A 16178-nucleotide genomic window follows, 5' to 3' on the forward strand; every position below is an offset into this window, starting at 1 on the left:
CGCCCCGCCCACCAAACCGTAGAGTTCCGGAAAAAGCCTGAGCGGAAGACTCGCCCAGGGAAAGCACGGAGGTACTGGTGTGGCTCGAGCTAAAATGACCACGTTAGTGCTTGACAACGGAGCTTACAACGCCAAAATCGGTTACAGCCATGAAAATGTCTCGTAAGTAAAGGGTGAGCGTGTACGCCTGGGAGTTTCGCAGGCTCCGCCCCCTCTCTGGACTTGAGGGAACCGCGGCTCGCCCCGGAGCCAGAGTGATGCTTCGGTGGGAGGCGGGTGGGTGGCTGTGATGCTTGGAACTGGAGTTGATTGGGGTTTGGGTTTAGGGATGCGCGGCACCGGAAGTAGGATGGATGTTTCGTTTTGTAACAGGAAGTAGCCCGGGGAAATAGGTTTTCTGAGGTGCGTTGCCTACAGAGAGGTCTGTGGATGCAGTTCATGAGCGAATCTTCAGTGTTTGTGGCGGGGGTGTGTGTGCATTTCCCTGGGGGAGGAGATTTTAGGTTTCGTCGGAACCTCTCTAGGCTCCGTGAAGCAAAAGCCCCAAAGCCATTGTCTTAGGGTCTAGAGACTTGGACTGTTTTTTTGGCTCACTGGCTGACCTGGTAGATTAGCTGAATTAAACAGGTATTACCGTGGCATTCATAAAATACATACTCGTAAAATGTATGATTGGATAAATAAGCAGACCTAAGACATGGTTTTTCTTCTGTCAAATCCACAGAATTTTATTTTCCTTTCCCCTTGTCTCCTTTTCTTTTTAAAAAGGGAACACAAACCACGTCTACTAGAGTAGGACTGTAAATTGTTAGTCTTCCTGGAAAAGAAAGCCTTTTGGCACGTGTATCGTTGTTAATATCCTGTAACACAGCAATTCTATTACCACGTACCTGAGGAATTAATTAGAGGTACTTGATAACTTAAGAACAAAGATTCTCTGTTTTATCCATTTATACTGTTTATGGTATGAGGAAATGAGAAGCAAGCTAAATAACCATGAATAGCAAGTTGGGTCAATATAACACTTGTGTACTTTATAACCATGAGATTGACAACAATGCATCTTTTAAAAATCATGTCCTCAAAGAATATTTTAACATGTAGACAAAATGCTGATAATATGGTAAGTAAATAAGCAGGTACACATTATATTTTACGGGATTGTCCCAGTGTCATGATTATATGTATATATGTGTGTGTGTGTGTGTGTATAATTTGTATGATTGATAATGGATCTGATTTATCTTCCTAAACAGATTGTAAGTTCCTGGTAGACATAAACCAAATTTAAAACTAGTTCTTACTTTCTTAACATCTTGCTGATTGAAAAACTTTGGCTGCCTGGGAACTTAGTTTTATTGACAAAATTTTGAACTTATGAATACTTTTAACTGAGTAGTATTAATAATTTCCATATTGGAGTCAGAAGACTGGGACTTTTACCAAAGCTTTGGCTCTCGTCTCTGCAGTGGCAGAACAAATGCCCACCCACATGGATTTCTTGAAGACTGAGAAAAATAAAGGATCCAGTATAGAATATGTTACAAACTAGGACTTAAAAAAAGGCATTTTAGAAATTATTTTGGGGCCAGAGTTGTGGCATAGCTGATTAAGGCACTGCTTGGAATGACCACATCCTGTATCAGAGTGCCTCAGATTGAGACTTGCCTGCCTTTCCATTTAGCTACCTGTTAATGTGCGTTGGAGGCAGCCGATGGTGGCTCAAGTACTTAGGAGACCCTGATGGAGTTCCTGGCTCCTTACTGCAGCCTGGCTCAGCCCTGGCCATTGTTGGCATTTGGGGAATGGTAGATCCCTGTCTCTCCCTGTCTGCCACTCTACCTTTGAAATAAATAAACAAATCTTTAAAAAGAATGAGAAAACAGTTCAGATAAACTAATCTTTTGCTTTTGAGAGTGGTAGCTAAGTAAGGGAATTTTTAGGAACTAAATATTTAGGAAGTAATTATGTTATTTGTTTCTTTTATTTTTAGAGTTATTCCTAACTGTCAGTTCAGGTCAAAAACAGCACGTCTAAAAACTTTTACTGCGAACCAGATAGATGAAATAAAGGACCCTTCTGGACTGTTTTACATCCTTCCTTTTCAAAAGGTAATCTCAGCATGCCTTCTCTAGCATTACAGACGTAAGTTTAAAGATAATTTTTAATTGTATAAGACTCGGTATGTATGTGTGTGTGTATGTGTGTGTGAAAATACTTTTAGAACTCTGAAAAAAGGTGACAAATTTTAACCAAGATGTAACTGAAACCAAGAATTGAAATTAAGTTATCTTGATAAAAATAAATAACCCTGATTTAGTGATTGATTGTGTGTACTGAATTTTATGTTAGATCTAAATGGTATACATACATGCATTTTTAAGGATAATTTTAGTACCTTTTATTGGACCAAAACCCTACACCTCTTTTTTGATAAATTAGAGTGGAGCCAGCCTTGTGGCATACCAGGTAAAGCCTCTGCCTGTGATGTCAGCATCCCATATGGGCTCGGGTTTGATTCTCAGCCTGCTAATATCCTGGGAAAAGTAGCAGAAGATGGCCCAAATGTTTGGACCCTTGCTACCCACATGGGAGAGTGGATAAAGCTCCTGTCTCCTGGCTTTAACTTGGCCCAGCTCTGACCATTGCAGCCATCTGGGGAGTGAACCAGTGGATGGAAGATCTCTCTCTCTCTCTGTCTCTCTCTCCCTTTCTCTCTGTACTCTTGACTTTCAAATAAATAAATAAATCTTAAAGAAATTAAGAAATTAAAGAAAAAAGAAATTAGAAGTTAAGAGTATGGCTTTATTATCAAGTTGGACCTGTTTAACCTTTCTTTTAATTTTTTTATGTTTATTAATATAGAGAACAGATTTTATATATTTCACAGGTTCAGTTCCAAGAAGACAACCATACTTCCCTTCTTTCCCCGACACATGAATTTTTAAAAAGTAAAGAGAAGCATCTCTATGTATTAGGGTGTCTTTTGAATTCTTGATATTTTAGTTAATGTTATTTTGTAATTTTTTTGACTTCTAAAGGGAGAAAAATTTGCCAAGTAATTGGTTTAGAATTCATACAGCATTAGGCTGGAAATGGTTACTATAAATAGATAGGAATCAGTGACTTGGAGCTATTAATCTGACTTTAAAAAATTGTTCAAATATTCTTAAATAATCAACTTGATTAAAACATTTTTTAGGGCTACTTGGTGAATTGGGATGTTCAAAGACAAGTTTGGGATTACCTTTTTGGGAAAGAAATGTATCAGGTAACAAATTAGAGTATGTATTCAAATTCTATTTTCATGTGTTACTTGAATGAAAAGTTAGAGCATTTATTTTAATATTTATAAACTTGCAAATACATTTTCAGTACATATTTGAGTTACTTAAATATAGCTTTGCCCAGCTTTGATTTTCTAAACATTTAATACATGCAAATTAATAGAATTTATTTTGAAGTGGATGGAGGTTGAGTGGAGATAGTCCATATGAAACTCAAGGTTAAATTTTACTTGACATTTCATTAGATAATCTCACTACGTAATTTTCATTTTATCAAGCAAATGTTTTTGCTTACATTGAGTGGGTAAATATTATAAGACAACTTCTTACTTTTAGAGTCAATAGTGTGATTATAGCTATACTAAGAATGTTCATGTTTAAATTCTTCAAGAATATATGGGAGAGAATTATGTAAACTTTAAATATATTGAATCTTGCCTTTTTCTTTTTAAACAAAATTACAGCCTCAATACTTGCAGCGGTATTAATTACTTTTATATATGTATCTTTAAACAGTTTGACACTACCATTTAATTATTGCTACTAATAAGAAAGGTAAAGTTGCATAATACTCATTAACTACATAGATTCTTTAAGCTAAGATCACTAAGTAGCTACATGAACTTTGGTGGCTTTTCTGTGTCTTGGGTTGTTTAATTTAATAAATATATTTATTTGAATAAATAATGTATATATATAAATTATAAATGTATGCCCACTTAATAAAACTGTCATAGTAATAAGACATTAGGGTTATTGTTAGGCCTAAGTAATTTTATTTCTATGAAGCAAGTGTTGATGATAATCACTAGAAATTATAAAAGTTTTTTTATTTTTCTGTCTCATAGGTTGATTTTTTAGATACTAACATTATTATCACAGAACCATATTTTAACTTCACTTCAATTCAAGAATCAATGAATGAAATTCTATTTGAAGAATACCAGTTTCAAGCAGTATTGAGAGTAAATGGTGAGTTAAAGTTTACATTGAAATTGAATTAACATGGATATGAGTATGAATAGCGTAAAGAAACTCTTAAAATCCCATAATACAAAGGCAATAAAACAGAATTTTAAAACTTGATGTACTCATGGGGCCAGTGCTGTGGTGTAGTAGATTAATCCTCTACCTGTGGCACCAGCATCCCATATGGGCACTGGTTCTAGTCCTGCTATTCCTCTTCCAATCCAGCTCTCTGCTATGGCCTGGGATAGCAGTAGAAGATGGCCCAAGAGCTTGGGTCCCTGCACCCATGTGGGAGACCTGGAGGAAGATCGTGGCTCCTGGCTTCAAATTGGCCTAACTCCGACCATTGTGGCCATTTGGGGAGTGAACCAGCAGATAGAAGATCTCTCTCTCTAATTACATGGAGAATGCCTTCTATGGAAAAACTACACATGGATTTCTTTTTTTTGTGTGTGTGTGTACCAAAATAAACTTACCTTTTAATTCCATTTTCCATGAACTTTTTAAAGTGCTCTCATGATATTTCTCTCCAGTGAAATTACTGGCCATGTTTCTAATTTCTGAAAGACTTTTCTGAGGTAGTTATCCTTTTTATCATTGATGTGCTTGTTATTATTATTGGTTAAAATAATTTTAAGAGCTCAGTCTGCCAATATGAGGGAAAACAATCTGTAAATGTCATTTAATAGCAAGTTTTATTACAGAATTACATGATTGTATACAGTTAAAACATTCCAATACAAGGAGACTTCAAAGTGATCCTGGAAAATGGAATTAAAAGATAAGGCTCTTTTGGTACAAAACTTTTAAAAGACCATGCATATGAAGGGTCTTCAAAGAGTTAGTGAAAAAATGTATGTTACAGAAAAAAAACTGCCTGATATTTAGCTTACAGATTTTTAAGTATTTCAAGTTCTCTATGCTGTTTACAAAAGTGACTTGTGCTAGTTAAGAGCATAACCTCAAGAAATGTTCTGAAGCAAGGATGATTTTGTTTCCAGGGGACGTTTGGCAATGTCTGGAGACATTTTTGGTTGTCACAGCTGTAATTGTGCTGTAAGCTTCTAGTAAAGGTCACAGATGCTGCTAAATGTCCTATAATACACCAGGACAGTCCCCAACAACAAAGGGTTAACGATCTGATTCAAACTGTCAATGGTTCTGAGGTTGGGAAAACCTGCTGGAAAGCCATACTGCCTAGGTCTGAATCTTGGCTCTGCTACTTTCCCATGACATGATTTTGGGCATATTACTGAACTTCTCTGTGCCTTGGGTTCCTCTTCGTCTGTAAACAGGACTTTTCGTGAGTATTAGAAGAAACAAGTTATGTAGAGTTTAGAATAGAGCCTGAGATATAAATTGCTAATTAAAAAATAGCTTTTTTTGTAATAATTATCATAAGTTTAGAAATGAGGGGCCGGTGCTATGGCACAGTAGGTTAAAGCCCCAGCCTGTAGTGCCGGCATCCCATATATCCCATATGGGTGCCAGTTTGAGTCCTGGCTACTCTACTTCTGATCCAGCTCCCTGCTAATGCACCTGGGAAAGCAGCAGAGGATGGCCCAAGTCCTTGGGCCCCTGTACCCAACATGGGAGATTTGGAAGAAGTTCGTGGCTCCTGTTTGGATCGGCTCAGCTTCAGCCATTGCTGCCTCTCTCTCTCCTTCTCCACCCTCCCCCCCACCGTCTCTACCTTTCTTTGTATATCTTTCAAATAAATAAAAATTTTTAAAAAGATATGAATATTTACTCTTAAAACATGACCAACCAGTGTTTCTTTTTGTATTCCATGCATTATCTGTGATGTTTTGAAGTTTCAGCATTAGAAATACCATGTATCAATTATGAATACCATAAATTAACATTTTTAGTTTGTTCCATCTATTGCTTTAAATTTCTGTTTCCCTTTTGTTTAATGAGTTCTTTTTCTTTTTTCAATCTTTTTGTGAATAGCTGGGGCTCTCAGTGCACACAGGTATTTCCGAGACAATCCTTCTGAATTATGCTGCATCATTGTAGATAGTGGATACTCCTTTACTCACATAGTTCCTTATTGTAGAAGTAAAAAGAAAAAAGAAGCAATTATTCGGTGAGTGCATTTAATTTTTCATTATTTCTTATTTCATATTATTTCTTAGGATGAAATGTGTGATAACTGAGCCAAATTTGAATTCTCCCTTTTTAGGATAAATGTGGGAGGAAAACTCTTAACCAATCATCTAAAGGAGATCATATCTTACAGGTATGACTTAGCTTCGGTTGTTTGAAAGGATAAGTTTCTAGGGATGGACTTTTTGAAGTTAGTTAAGATTAATCCTTACCTTAATTTTATGTATAGAAAGGTGTTCTATATTATTGCTTAAAAAATTGAATCATGTATGTAAATACTAATGATATTCATATCAGGAAGGTTTCCAGTATATACAATAGTTGTGTCTACCTAGAAGATATTTCCACATTTTGCGAAATTTTAATGTTTAATAATTTAAAATTGTTATACATGAACATGGTAAAATTAAATGTTAAATTTAACATGGTAAATTAAAATGTTGTACATGAACATGGTAAAACAAAAAAATGCATATAAAGAAAAAGGATCAAGGGCTGGCGCTGTTGCACAGCGGGTTAACGCCCTGGCCTGAAGCGCCAGCATCCCATATGGGTGCTGGTTCAGTCCCGGCTGCTCCACTTCCGATCCAGCTCTCTGCTATGGCCTGGGAAAGCGGTAGAAGATGGCCCAACTCCTTGGGCCCCTGTACCCATGTGGGAGACCCAGAAGAAGCTCCTGGCTTCGGATTGGTGCAGCTCCAGCCGTTGTGGCCAATTTGGGAATGAACCAGCCGATGGAATACCGCTCTCTCTCTGCCTCTCCTTCTCTCTGTGTGTAACTGACTTTCAAATAGATAAATAAATATTTAAAAAAAAAGAAAGAAAAAGAAAAAGGATCAAAAAAGGAAAATAAATCTGAGATCTCTTATCTCCATCTCTCTGTCAGATTACTCCACACGAAGTATATTTGCATTGTACCTATTTTTAAATTTTTAACCTTGATAAGCCTTAATAATAATATTTCTGTTAGTTAGTTGCCAGCTGGGACTCACACTGGCACCCATATGAGATGCTGAAGCTGCAGGCAACTAACTCGCTGTACCACCGTGCCAGTACCAAAACTGTAATAATTAAATAAAGTGATACTAACAGTTCGCTACCATCTTTCTGTGATGGTTCTAATGATTGTCCTGGCTGATGCTTGCAGGGCATCGGCAATACTGAGAAGAGAGTAGGATGCCAGGTTCTCACTAGGCAGCGTTCCAAAGTCATCATCTGGGTTCGGCAGTGAGGATGAAGCATGGTTATATTAGCAAATTTGAAGTCATTGATGATCACTGATGAAATCATTGATGAAAAAAATCATTGTGAACAGGCAAACTAAACAAGCGTGGCATGCTCATCCCCAGATTTGATGGGCAGCTCAAAGATCCAGGAAAATGGAATGATTTGCTTCCATCCTGTCAGTTTGGTTTCATTGTACTGACAAACTCAGCTGCTGTAATGATGGTGAAGTAAGATGAAAACACACAGGAAGGAAAGGCCTAGGATGCTACTTCTAGAGGTGGAATACTATATGAGAATAAAATGTTTCAGTGGGTTTAAAAGGAGAAAGAGAGAGAGACTGAACGGTTAATCCTGAATCAAACTTTTTTTTTTTTTTAAAAGAAATTATTTGGAAGGCAGTATAACAGAGAGATGTGGAGAGACAGAGAGGATATTCTATCCACTGGTTCAACCACAGCTGAGTCAGGCCAAAACCTGGAAGTAGGAGCTCCATCTGCATGTCCCACATGGGTGACGACGCCAAACACTTGCTAGTTGCAGGATCAGAAACGGAATAGCCAGAACTTAAACTAGCACTCCAATATGGGTTGTGGGCATCCAAAGCAACAGTTTAACCCACTGTGCCATAATATCCATTGATATGTTAAATTTTAAATTTTATTTGTTTTTATTTATTTTAAAGGCAGAGAAAGAGACCGAGATTTGTTTCCTGTTACTGTAGACCCTTGATGCGGCAGTAATGGCTCAGATAATTGGGTTCCTGTGACTCACATGAGAGATCTGGATTGTGATCCTAGCTGCTAACTTCAATCCTGGCCCACTCTACTTTTGCAGGCATTTGGGGAATGATGGGAGCTCTTAGTGCTTTCTATCCCTCTCTCTTAAATAAATAAATAAATTTCTTAAAATCCCAATATTTCAATTCAAATTAAGAGAATTATTTTCAGAAGATGATGTTGCATATTTGTTTGACAGTCTTGTTGACTGCTGATCAGAGCATAACTTGAATTGTTCTGATAAACAATTTGGCAATATACCAAAAAAACTAACATTACTTGATATTCTGCCTCCAGAGTATGAATAAGTAATGAGGTAGTCAGAGATACAGATTAAAATATATTTCATTGATTTTTTTTAGAGATTTTATTTATTTATTTGAAAGGCAGAGAGGTCTTCCACCTGCTTGTTCACTCCCCAAATCATTGCAACGGCCAGAGGGCCAAAGCCAGGAACTTCCTCCGGGTCTCCTATGGGGGTGCAGGGGCTCAAGGAGTTGGGCCATCTTCTACTGCTTTCCCAGGCCACTGCAGAGAGCTGGATCAGAAGAGGAGCAGCTGGGACTAGAACTGGCGCCCATATGGATGCTGGTGCTGCAGGTGGAGGCTTAGCCCACTATGCCGTAGCACTGGCCCCCATTTCATTTATTTTGAGTTGTATTTTGTTCACATTTTACTCTGAAATTGTTGTGAATTTTGCAATCTTTAATACCTTAGAATTGTTACAGTTTAATGAGCATTTTTTCTTCTGATTGGTACAGTGGTACATCTTACAGAAGATATAATATGATATGTAATGATACAGAAAAAACATACAATCAGTGTTTTACTTTATTGAGTATAAGGACTGAGCTACACACATGATAAGCATTAGGGGAATTACTTTATTTATTTTTTTGTTTTATTTTTTATTTTTTGACAGGCAGAGTGGACAGTGAGAGAGAGACAGAGAGAAAGGTCTTCCTTTGCTGTTGGTTCACCCTGCAATGGCCGCCGCGGCCGGCACGCTGCAGCCGGCACACCATGCTGATCCGATGGCAGGAGCCAGGTACTTATCCTGGTCTCCCATGGTGTGCAGGGCCCAAGCACTTGGGCCATCCTCCACTGCACTCCCTGGTCACAGCAGAGAGCTGGCCTGGAAGAGGGGCAACCGGGACAGAATCCGGAGCCCCGACCGGGACTAGAACCCGGTGTGCCGGCGCCGCAAGGCGGAGGATTAGCCTAGTGAGCCACGGCGCCGGCTAGGAGAATTACTTTTTACAACTCTGTTAAATAGGAGCTCTTACTGGCCTCTTTTTATTTTAAAATTTTAAAAATATTTATTTATTTATTTGAAAGAGTTGGAAAGAGAGAGGGAGAGACAGAGAGAGAGAGAGAGAGATCTTCACCTGCTGTTTCCCTCCCCAAATGGCCACATCAGCCAGGGTTTGGATAGGCCAAAGCCAAGAACAGGAGCTTCTTTCAACTTCCACTACTTTTCCCAGGCCATTAGCATGGAGCTGGATTAGAACTGGCACCCATGTGGAATGCCAGTGTTGAAGGCAGCGGCTTTTTCCACTACTCCACAATGCTGGTCTTCTTACTGCCCTTGTAGAGTTGAAGCAATTGAGTCCCAAACAGACAAAGTATCTTATCTGCTAAGTTGTGACTCAAACCTATGTCTGTAACGCAGAGTCTGTGCCAATAAACACACAAATATCTTCTCTTCCTGACCTAAAGTTCCACCATTGAAACATGGATAAATAAATTTTGACTGACTATTGTAAACCAGTAAAAAATATTTTTAAAGAATATAATAGCAGGGGGCTGGCACTGTGGCATAGTGGGTTAAGCCTCTGTCTGCAACACTGACATCCCATGTGGGTGCCAGTTCAAGTCCTGGTTCCTCCACTTCCAGTCCAGCTCCCTGATGATGGCCTAGGAAAGCAGTGGAAGATGGCCCAAGAGCTTGGGCCCCTGCACCCATGTGGGAGACCTGGAAGAATCTCTTGGCTTCTGGGTTTGAATTGGCCCAGCTCTGGCCATTTTGGCCATTTTGGGAGTGAACCAGCGGTTGGAAGATCTCTGTCTCTGTCTCTCTCTGTAACTCTGCCTCTCAAATAAATAAATAAATCTTTTAAAAAATAATATAATAGCCTAAGATAATTAGATGATATTTAATTGAAAACAAAATGTAAACCTGTAGTATAAAAATGTCTCCACAGAAAAAATACTTGAGGGGCTGGCATTGTGGCATAGTAGGTTAAACTGCCACCTGCAATGCTGGGATGCTATATGGTTACAGATTAGAGTCGTGGGTGCTCTGCTTTTGATCCAGCTCCCTGCTAATGCACCTGGGAAAACAGCAAAAGATGTCCCAAGTGCTTGGGCCCCTGCACCCACTTAGCATACCCAGATATAGTTCCAAGCTTCTGACTTCCACCTGGCCCAGGGTCCTTGTGACCATTTGGGAAGTTAACAGTGGATGGAAGATCTCTGTCTCTAACTCTGCCTTTGAAACAAATAAATCTTAAAAAAATTTTTTTGACGGAAATAAACTCACTTTTTTTTTCTGTTTAAATTGAGCCTGCGTTTTATTGAAATCACTCATCAAATATTTATTCAACATCTTCTATGTGCTTGGTACTGTGTGCTGACTCACAATGCTTTTGTAATCAGAAAAGAAAGTTTAGAGTTAAGCATTGTAGCAAGATTCTGTTCAGGGTGTTTGGGGTAGGGGGAAGTTTGCTGGTTAGTCAAACCTTGGCACATTAACACATGTTTTCAATTTTCCTACCTAAAAACTGGACTAATAATCTGTTCTTGGAGAAATAGTATTTCATCAAGTTAAATATATTTTATACATTCAAGAGCTGAATATGTTGAAAAATCAGTTACTTGAAAATTTAATTCCAGAGAAAATATTTGAAATGATAAATATGGGTAATATTTACATTTTTTCAATTTTATATTTTGTTAGGCAGCTTCATGTTATGGATGAAACACATGTGATTAACCAAGTGAAAGAAGATGTATGCTATGTCTCTCAGGATTTTTACAAAGACATGGACATTGCAAAGTATGTATACTGATCATCTGAAAATTGGAAAGTTGGTTCCTGAGTGATGTTACCCATAATGAAAACATTTCATAAATCTCTATTTTGTTTTCTAGATTGAAAGGAGAAGAAAATACAGTAATGATCGATTATGTTTTGCCTGACTTCAGTACAATTAAAAAGGGCTTTTGTAAGGTACTTTTTGAAATCCTCAGTATTTATTCTAATGATCACCTCGGCCAGATTTGAAAAGCAGTTCATCTCCAGTGAGGAGTGGCAGGGTCATAGGGAGCTGTTGATTTTCCTGGTGGGCATTTCTCCAAGCGCAGTCTGTAAATTTGACTAACAAATTTCTCATAATATTTTTTTAGAAAAAGTACTTTGAACCTAATAATAGAACATGGGACAAATCTGGAGATAAACAGTTTCCTTACTTGTATTACAGTTTTGTAACCCTTTACTGCTTCCTTAAGAATTAATTTAAATCCACTTAGAAATTGGTTATTTTCTTGTTAACATATTGACATAGCTAACCTAGTGCTGGAATTTACTTATGTTTGATCTGATAGAATTCGATTTTAGTTGAGAAGGGCAAAATCCAGTGCATTTTGAAAGTGTTAAGAAGCAGTTTATTTTTGATGGAAAAATAAACTAATTTCTTCTTACCTTTGATCAGCTCAGTTAAGACAGTTCTGTGTTTGGCTAAATGTGAAATTTGCCCTTCCAGTTACAGGCTTGATGGCGATGACTGGGAAGTTAGAAATCTGTGGTTAAAAATGTAAGCACAATTGCACAAAGAGACAGTTATAATATTCATTGTAGTACATTTTAAAATAGTGAAAAATTGAGAACAGCCTAAATATCTACCAGTGGAATAAGAATAAATAAATTTTCATGTATTCATACTATAAAATATGCAGTAATAAAATGAAGTAGAACTACATGATCAGCATAGGTAAATCTTGAAAGCATGATGTTGAATAGAAAGCACAATTTAGAACTCGAGGTACACTTTCAGTGTATGCAGAATAATTATGCTATTTAGGAATACTTAAATATATATATAAAAGTTAAATTGGAAGGGGGTGTGTTAACTTATTTGTAAGGTTGGATTAAGCTGATTGGTAGATGCATGGATTTTATGTAATAGTTAGGATGTCTGAAATTAAAATATAATATATATATATATATATATATATATGACAGATTATTGGGGTGAAATACAAATCAGACTTAAGACTACTTCAGTAGAGGGATTGGGACAGATTTCCAATCTCCCCAAACCTAACATCATTGGAATCACAAGGGGGTACTTAAAATCTTTAACCATGTTCTCAGTTCCTTTTCCAAGAAATGTTTAGTGTGTACATCTTAAAAAGAAAAGAAAATCTCTTCCAGATGATAGGACAGTCAACTAGGAAATATTTCCTCTTTTAAAAATTTCTTATCTGCCTTACCAATGATAATGCATTAGTTTATGGAATATTCTCTTCTTTTTAAAAATGTATTCATTTTAGCATCATTTGTTCTAGATCTGAGAAGAATGTCATTAGTATTTGGATTAGAATCACATATATTTTATGAATAATTTCTATATTAGGGTTAACCCTAAGTTTTATTGACTTTCTTTAATACTTTTTTCATTGTTGGCTGATGTGGAACAGCTTTGTTTTTTTAAAGATTTATTTTTATTTATTTGAAAGAGTTACAGAGAGAGGTAGAGACAGAGAGAGAGGTCTTCCATCTGCTGGTTAACTCCCTAGATGGCCATAATAGCTGGGGCTGTGCCGATCTGAAGCCAGGAGCCAGGAGCTTCTTCCCGGTCTCCCCTGCAGGTGCAGGGGCCCAAGGACTTGGGGCATCTTCTGCTGCTATCCCAGGCCATAGCAGAGAGCTGGATGGGAAGTGGAGCAGCTGGGACTAGAACTGGCGCTCCTACGGGATGCTGGCGCTTCAGGCCAGGGTGTTAACCCGCTGCGCCACAGCGCCGGCCCAGAACAGCTTTGATAAGGACTAATAAATATTTATGAAATTTGAAAAGCAATACTATGTAAAATTAAGAAATATATTTGAGAACTTTTTTTTAAAGCTTCATTTTATCTATTTGAAGGCAGAGTTACACAGAGAGACGCAGCAGAGAGCTGGATGAGAAGTAGAACAGCTGCAACTGTAACTGGTGCCTATATGGGACGCCGGCAATGCAGGTGGCGTTGTACCTGCATTACACCATAGTGCTGGCCGCTGTAGTTGAAAACTTTTATACTTAGAACTTTTATACTGTTAAACTCAGATATTTTGTTAGTTTATTAGCCAATATTTTAAAATGCTTAGGGGGAAGGGGCAGCCTTGATTTTCTACTGCTAGTAATAGTAATAAAAATAAAGTTTACAATATCATTACTGATTACAAATGAAGAATTTCAGTTTTAGCTCTGATCAGAAGGAGGATGCACAGTGCAGTGTAAGGTGTTTACTTGGCTTATGTAAATTGAGAAAACTGCCCTTGTTGTTAATGATTACCACTTTGTGCAGAGCTGTTTATTGTAACATGAACTGATCATTTCTTTAATGGTACCAGGACTAAAACTGTGAGGGGTGTGTAGTAATCATGGGCTACATTGAATAAAAGAGCAACTCCCAGGCGCCCTTCTAAGTTCCTTCATTTTTCTGTGTCTAAAACAAAAATCCTTTGGAATTGTACCCTTAAAAATAAAACCTACCCAGAGTACCAGAGTACATATCAATGATTAATGACTTTGGTGCTAACATTTAACAAGAATATCTGGTTCTGGGTTTCTGCTGATTATCTCTTTGATCCTGGTAAGTCATGTAGTGCTGTTCTGCAAATCAGTGCTATAAATAAACTAGATAGCCTCTCATGTTTTGTCAACTGAAATTTGCCTGTCTGCATCTGTCCCAAGTTATTTTGAATGTTGGCAGTATGAGTTACACCCTTTAACTAAAGGCAGTACCAGTTTTAAATTATTTTGTAAATTCGTAGGAAATGTTTTCCATTCCATGTAAGAAAGAATATTTCTTGGGCAAGGAATAATCTTTTTTGTTATCATAGCAATAATTTAATTAGTTTAAAGAGGATTTCTAGTTTTCTTTGTTCTCCCTAGAGTATTGTGAATATTGTGTGATTTTCAAGATATTTTATTCCAAAAGAATGTTTTGAGCCTGGAATTCCCAAATGATAGAAATATGAATCATTCACATCCAGGTTATCAGTGGCATTGAAGTAGAAAGAGTATTTTGTTGTGTTTTGGGTGACTATATGAATGTCCTTGAGTATATTACATAACTTTGCTGAGCTCACTGTATCATTAATAAAAGGACAATATGTCTACAGGGTTATGTGATAGTTCAGTGAGATATGTAAAATATCCAGTACAATGAATGACATGTTGTTGGCTTACATGCATTATCCAAAAATGTATTGAATACTTGCCATGTACCAAGTTGTTATATATATATATATACACACACACATATTACTCTTTTAAATAATAATTTATTTGAAAGACAGAGTGAAAGAGGGAGAGAGAGAAACAAGAGAGAGATCTTCAATCTGCAGGTAAACTCCCTAAATGGCTGTCATGGTTGGGGCTGGACCATGCTGAAGCTAGGAGCCAGGTCTCCCACATGCGTAGTAGGGGCTCTGGTACTTAGACGATCATCTGTTGCTTTCCCAGGTGCATTAGCAGGGAAGTAGATCAGAAGCAGAGCAGGTGGGACTCAATTGGCACTCTAATATGGAATGCCATTGTCTCAAGAGGTGGCTTAACCTGCTGTACCACAACAGCAGCCCCTATATTACTCTTAATAAATTATTAATCTTTCTTTTCATATATTTGAGTACTTTTATATCTGTATAAAGGGTTGGGATATACTCTGTTATGAGAAGAAATCTGCACATATATAAATTAAATTAAATGCATGTCTAAAACTGAATCAAGGAGAGTTACTATGATTCTTTCTAAAATTGAGAAGGGACAATTATTTTCATGATGTAAATTGCTGTGGAAGGAGATTATTTTTTTCTGGTCACTTTAGGACAAAGCTCACAGAATAGGTAGGTTGGGAGAAAATTGAGTCATGGTTGTTTAAAGTTTGTGTTTGTTGTGCATAAGCCTCATATAAAATTAGTGTCATAAGGTAATTTCAAAGATATGGAAACTGATTTTTGAAAAATTTGTAGTAACAAAAATTTTTTTTTCATTTGACTATTAGTTGGGGCTTTATTTGGTCTTATTTATCTATTTTGTTGAAGAAATACAACTCAATGCATTTAATATATACGGATTTGGGAACATGGTGCTTCTTCCCCCACTACCTCCCTCCTACCCATGCTCCTACCTTTCTTCCTCCAACCTCTTGCCAACAAAATTTAAAGATGTAGCTTTTTTGTAGGGGAAAAGGGAACTTGTAACAGAACTGAGGCACAGTGTCTAATAAGCATGTGAAGTTGGGGAGTGAAAGTAGATAGGGGTAGGATTCAAGACACGGTAAACGTTCTCTACCAGAGTATATTCTTTGCAAACTGAAATCAGCATATCATGATAGATGGATTATGAAGTTCTCCTCTGTTTTCCTTCTTTCTGTTTTAAAATGTATAGAATAAAGATGCCAGATTATTTTCAGGGAAATAATCAATAGAAGTCCAGAATTATTTGTTTCAATTTAGCAACAGGAAGGAAGGCCACATTTTTCTAATTTTTGAGAAAGCTGAAACTTCTAAGAACATGATTAATATATTATTGTTACATATTAC

General features: G+C 37.2%; 2 protein-coding genes across 4 annotated transcripts in view; one reads left to right on the forward strand and one right to left on the reverse strand.

Moving 5' to 3' along the window:
- Positions 1-16178, reverse strand: part of DEPDC4 (DEP domain containing 4) — a 109737-nt gene that overhangs the window by 49344 nt on the left and 44215 nt on the right. Inside the window, exon 9 of one of the 2 annotated variants that reach the window (XM_051846583.2) lies at positions 11982-12169. The exons of the other annotated variant lie outside the window; for it this stretch is intronic. Coding sequence (XP_051702543.1) covers positions 12162-12169 — 8 coding nt within the window. The 3' untranslated portion in view covers positions 11982-12161. Of the gene's footprint in view, positions 1-11981; positions 12170-16178 lie in introns of those variants that run through there. 2 annotated transcript variants of the gene reach the window in all.
- The window catches only part of ACTR6 (actin related protein 6), a 22479-nt gene continuing 6301 nt past the window's right edge, over positions 1-16178 (forward strand). Inside the window, exons 1-8 of one of the 2 annotated variants that reach the window (XM_002711218.5) lie at positions 1-162; positions 1994-2111; positions 3203-3271; positions 4136-4259; positions 6210-6345; positions 6442-6498; positions 11328-11426; positions 11522-11600. In XM_002711218.5, coding sequence (XP_002711264.1) covers positions 95-162; positions 1994-2111; positions 3203-3271; positions 4136-4259; positions 6210-6345; positions 6442-6498; positions 11328-11426; positions 11522-11600 — 750 coding nt within the window. In that variant the 5' untranslated portion in view covers positions 1-94. The remainder of the gene's footprint in view (positions 163-1993; positions 2112-3202; positions 3272-4135; positions 4260-6209; positions 6346-6441; positions 6499-11327; positions 11427-11521; positions 11601-16178) is intronic. The other variant, XM_051846586.2, reaches the window with a different exon arrangement.

This window comes from Oryctolagus cuniculus, chromosome 11, assembly GCF_964237555.1.
Source record: "Oryctolagus cuniculus chromosome 11, mOryCun1.1, whole genome shotgun sequence".
Taxonomy (NCBI): Eukaryota; Metazoa; Chordata; class Mammalia; order Lagomorpha; family Leporidae; genus Oryctolagus; species Oryctolagus cuniculus.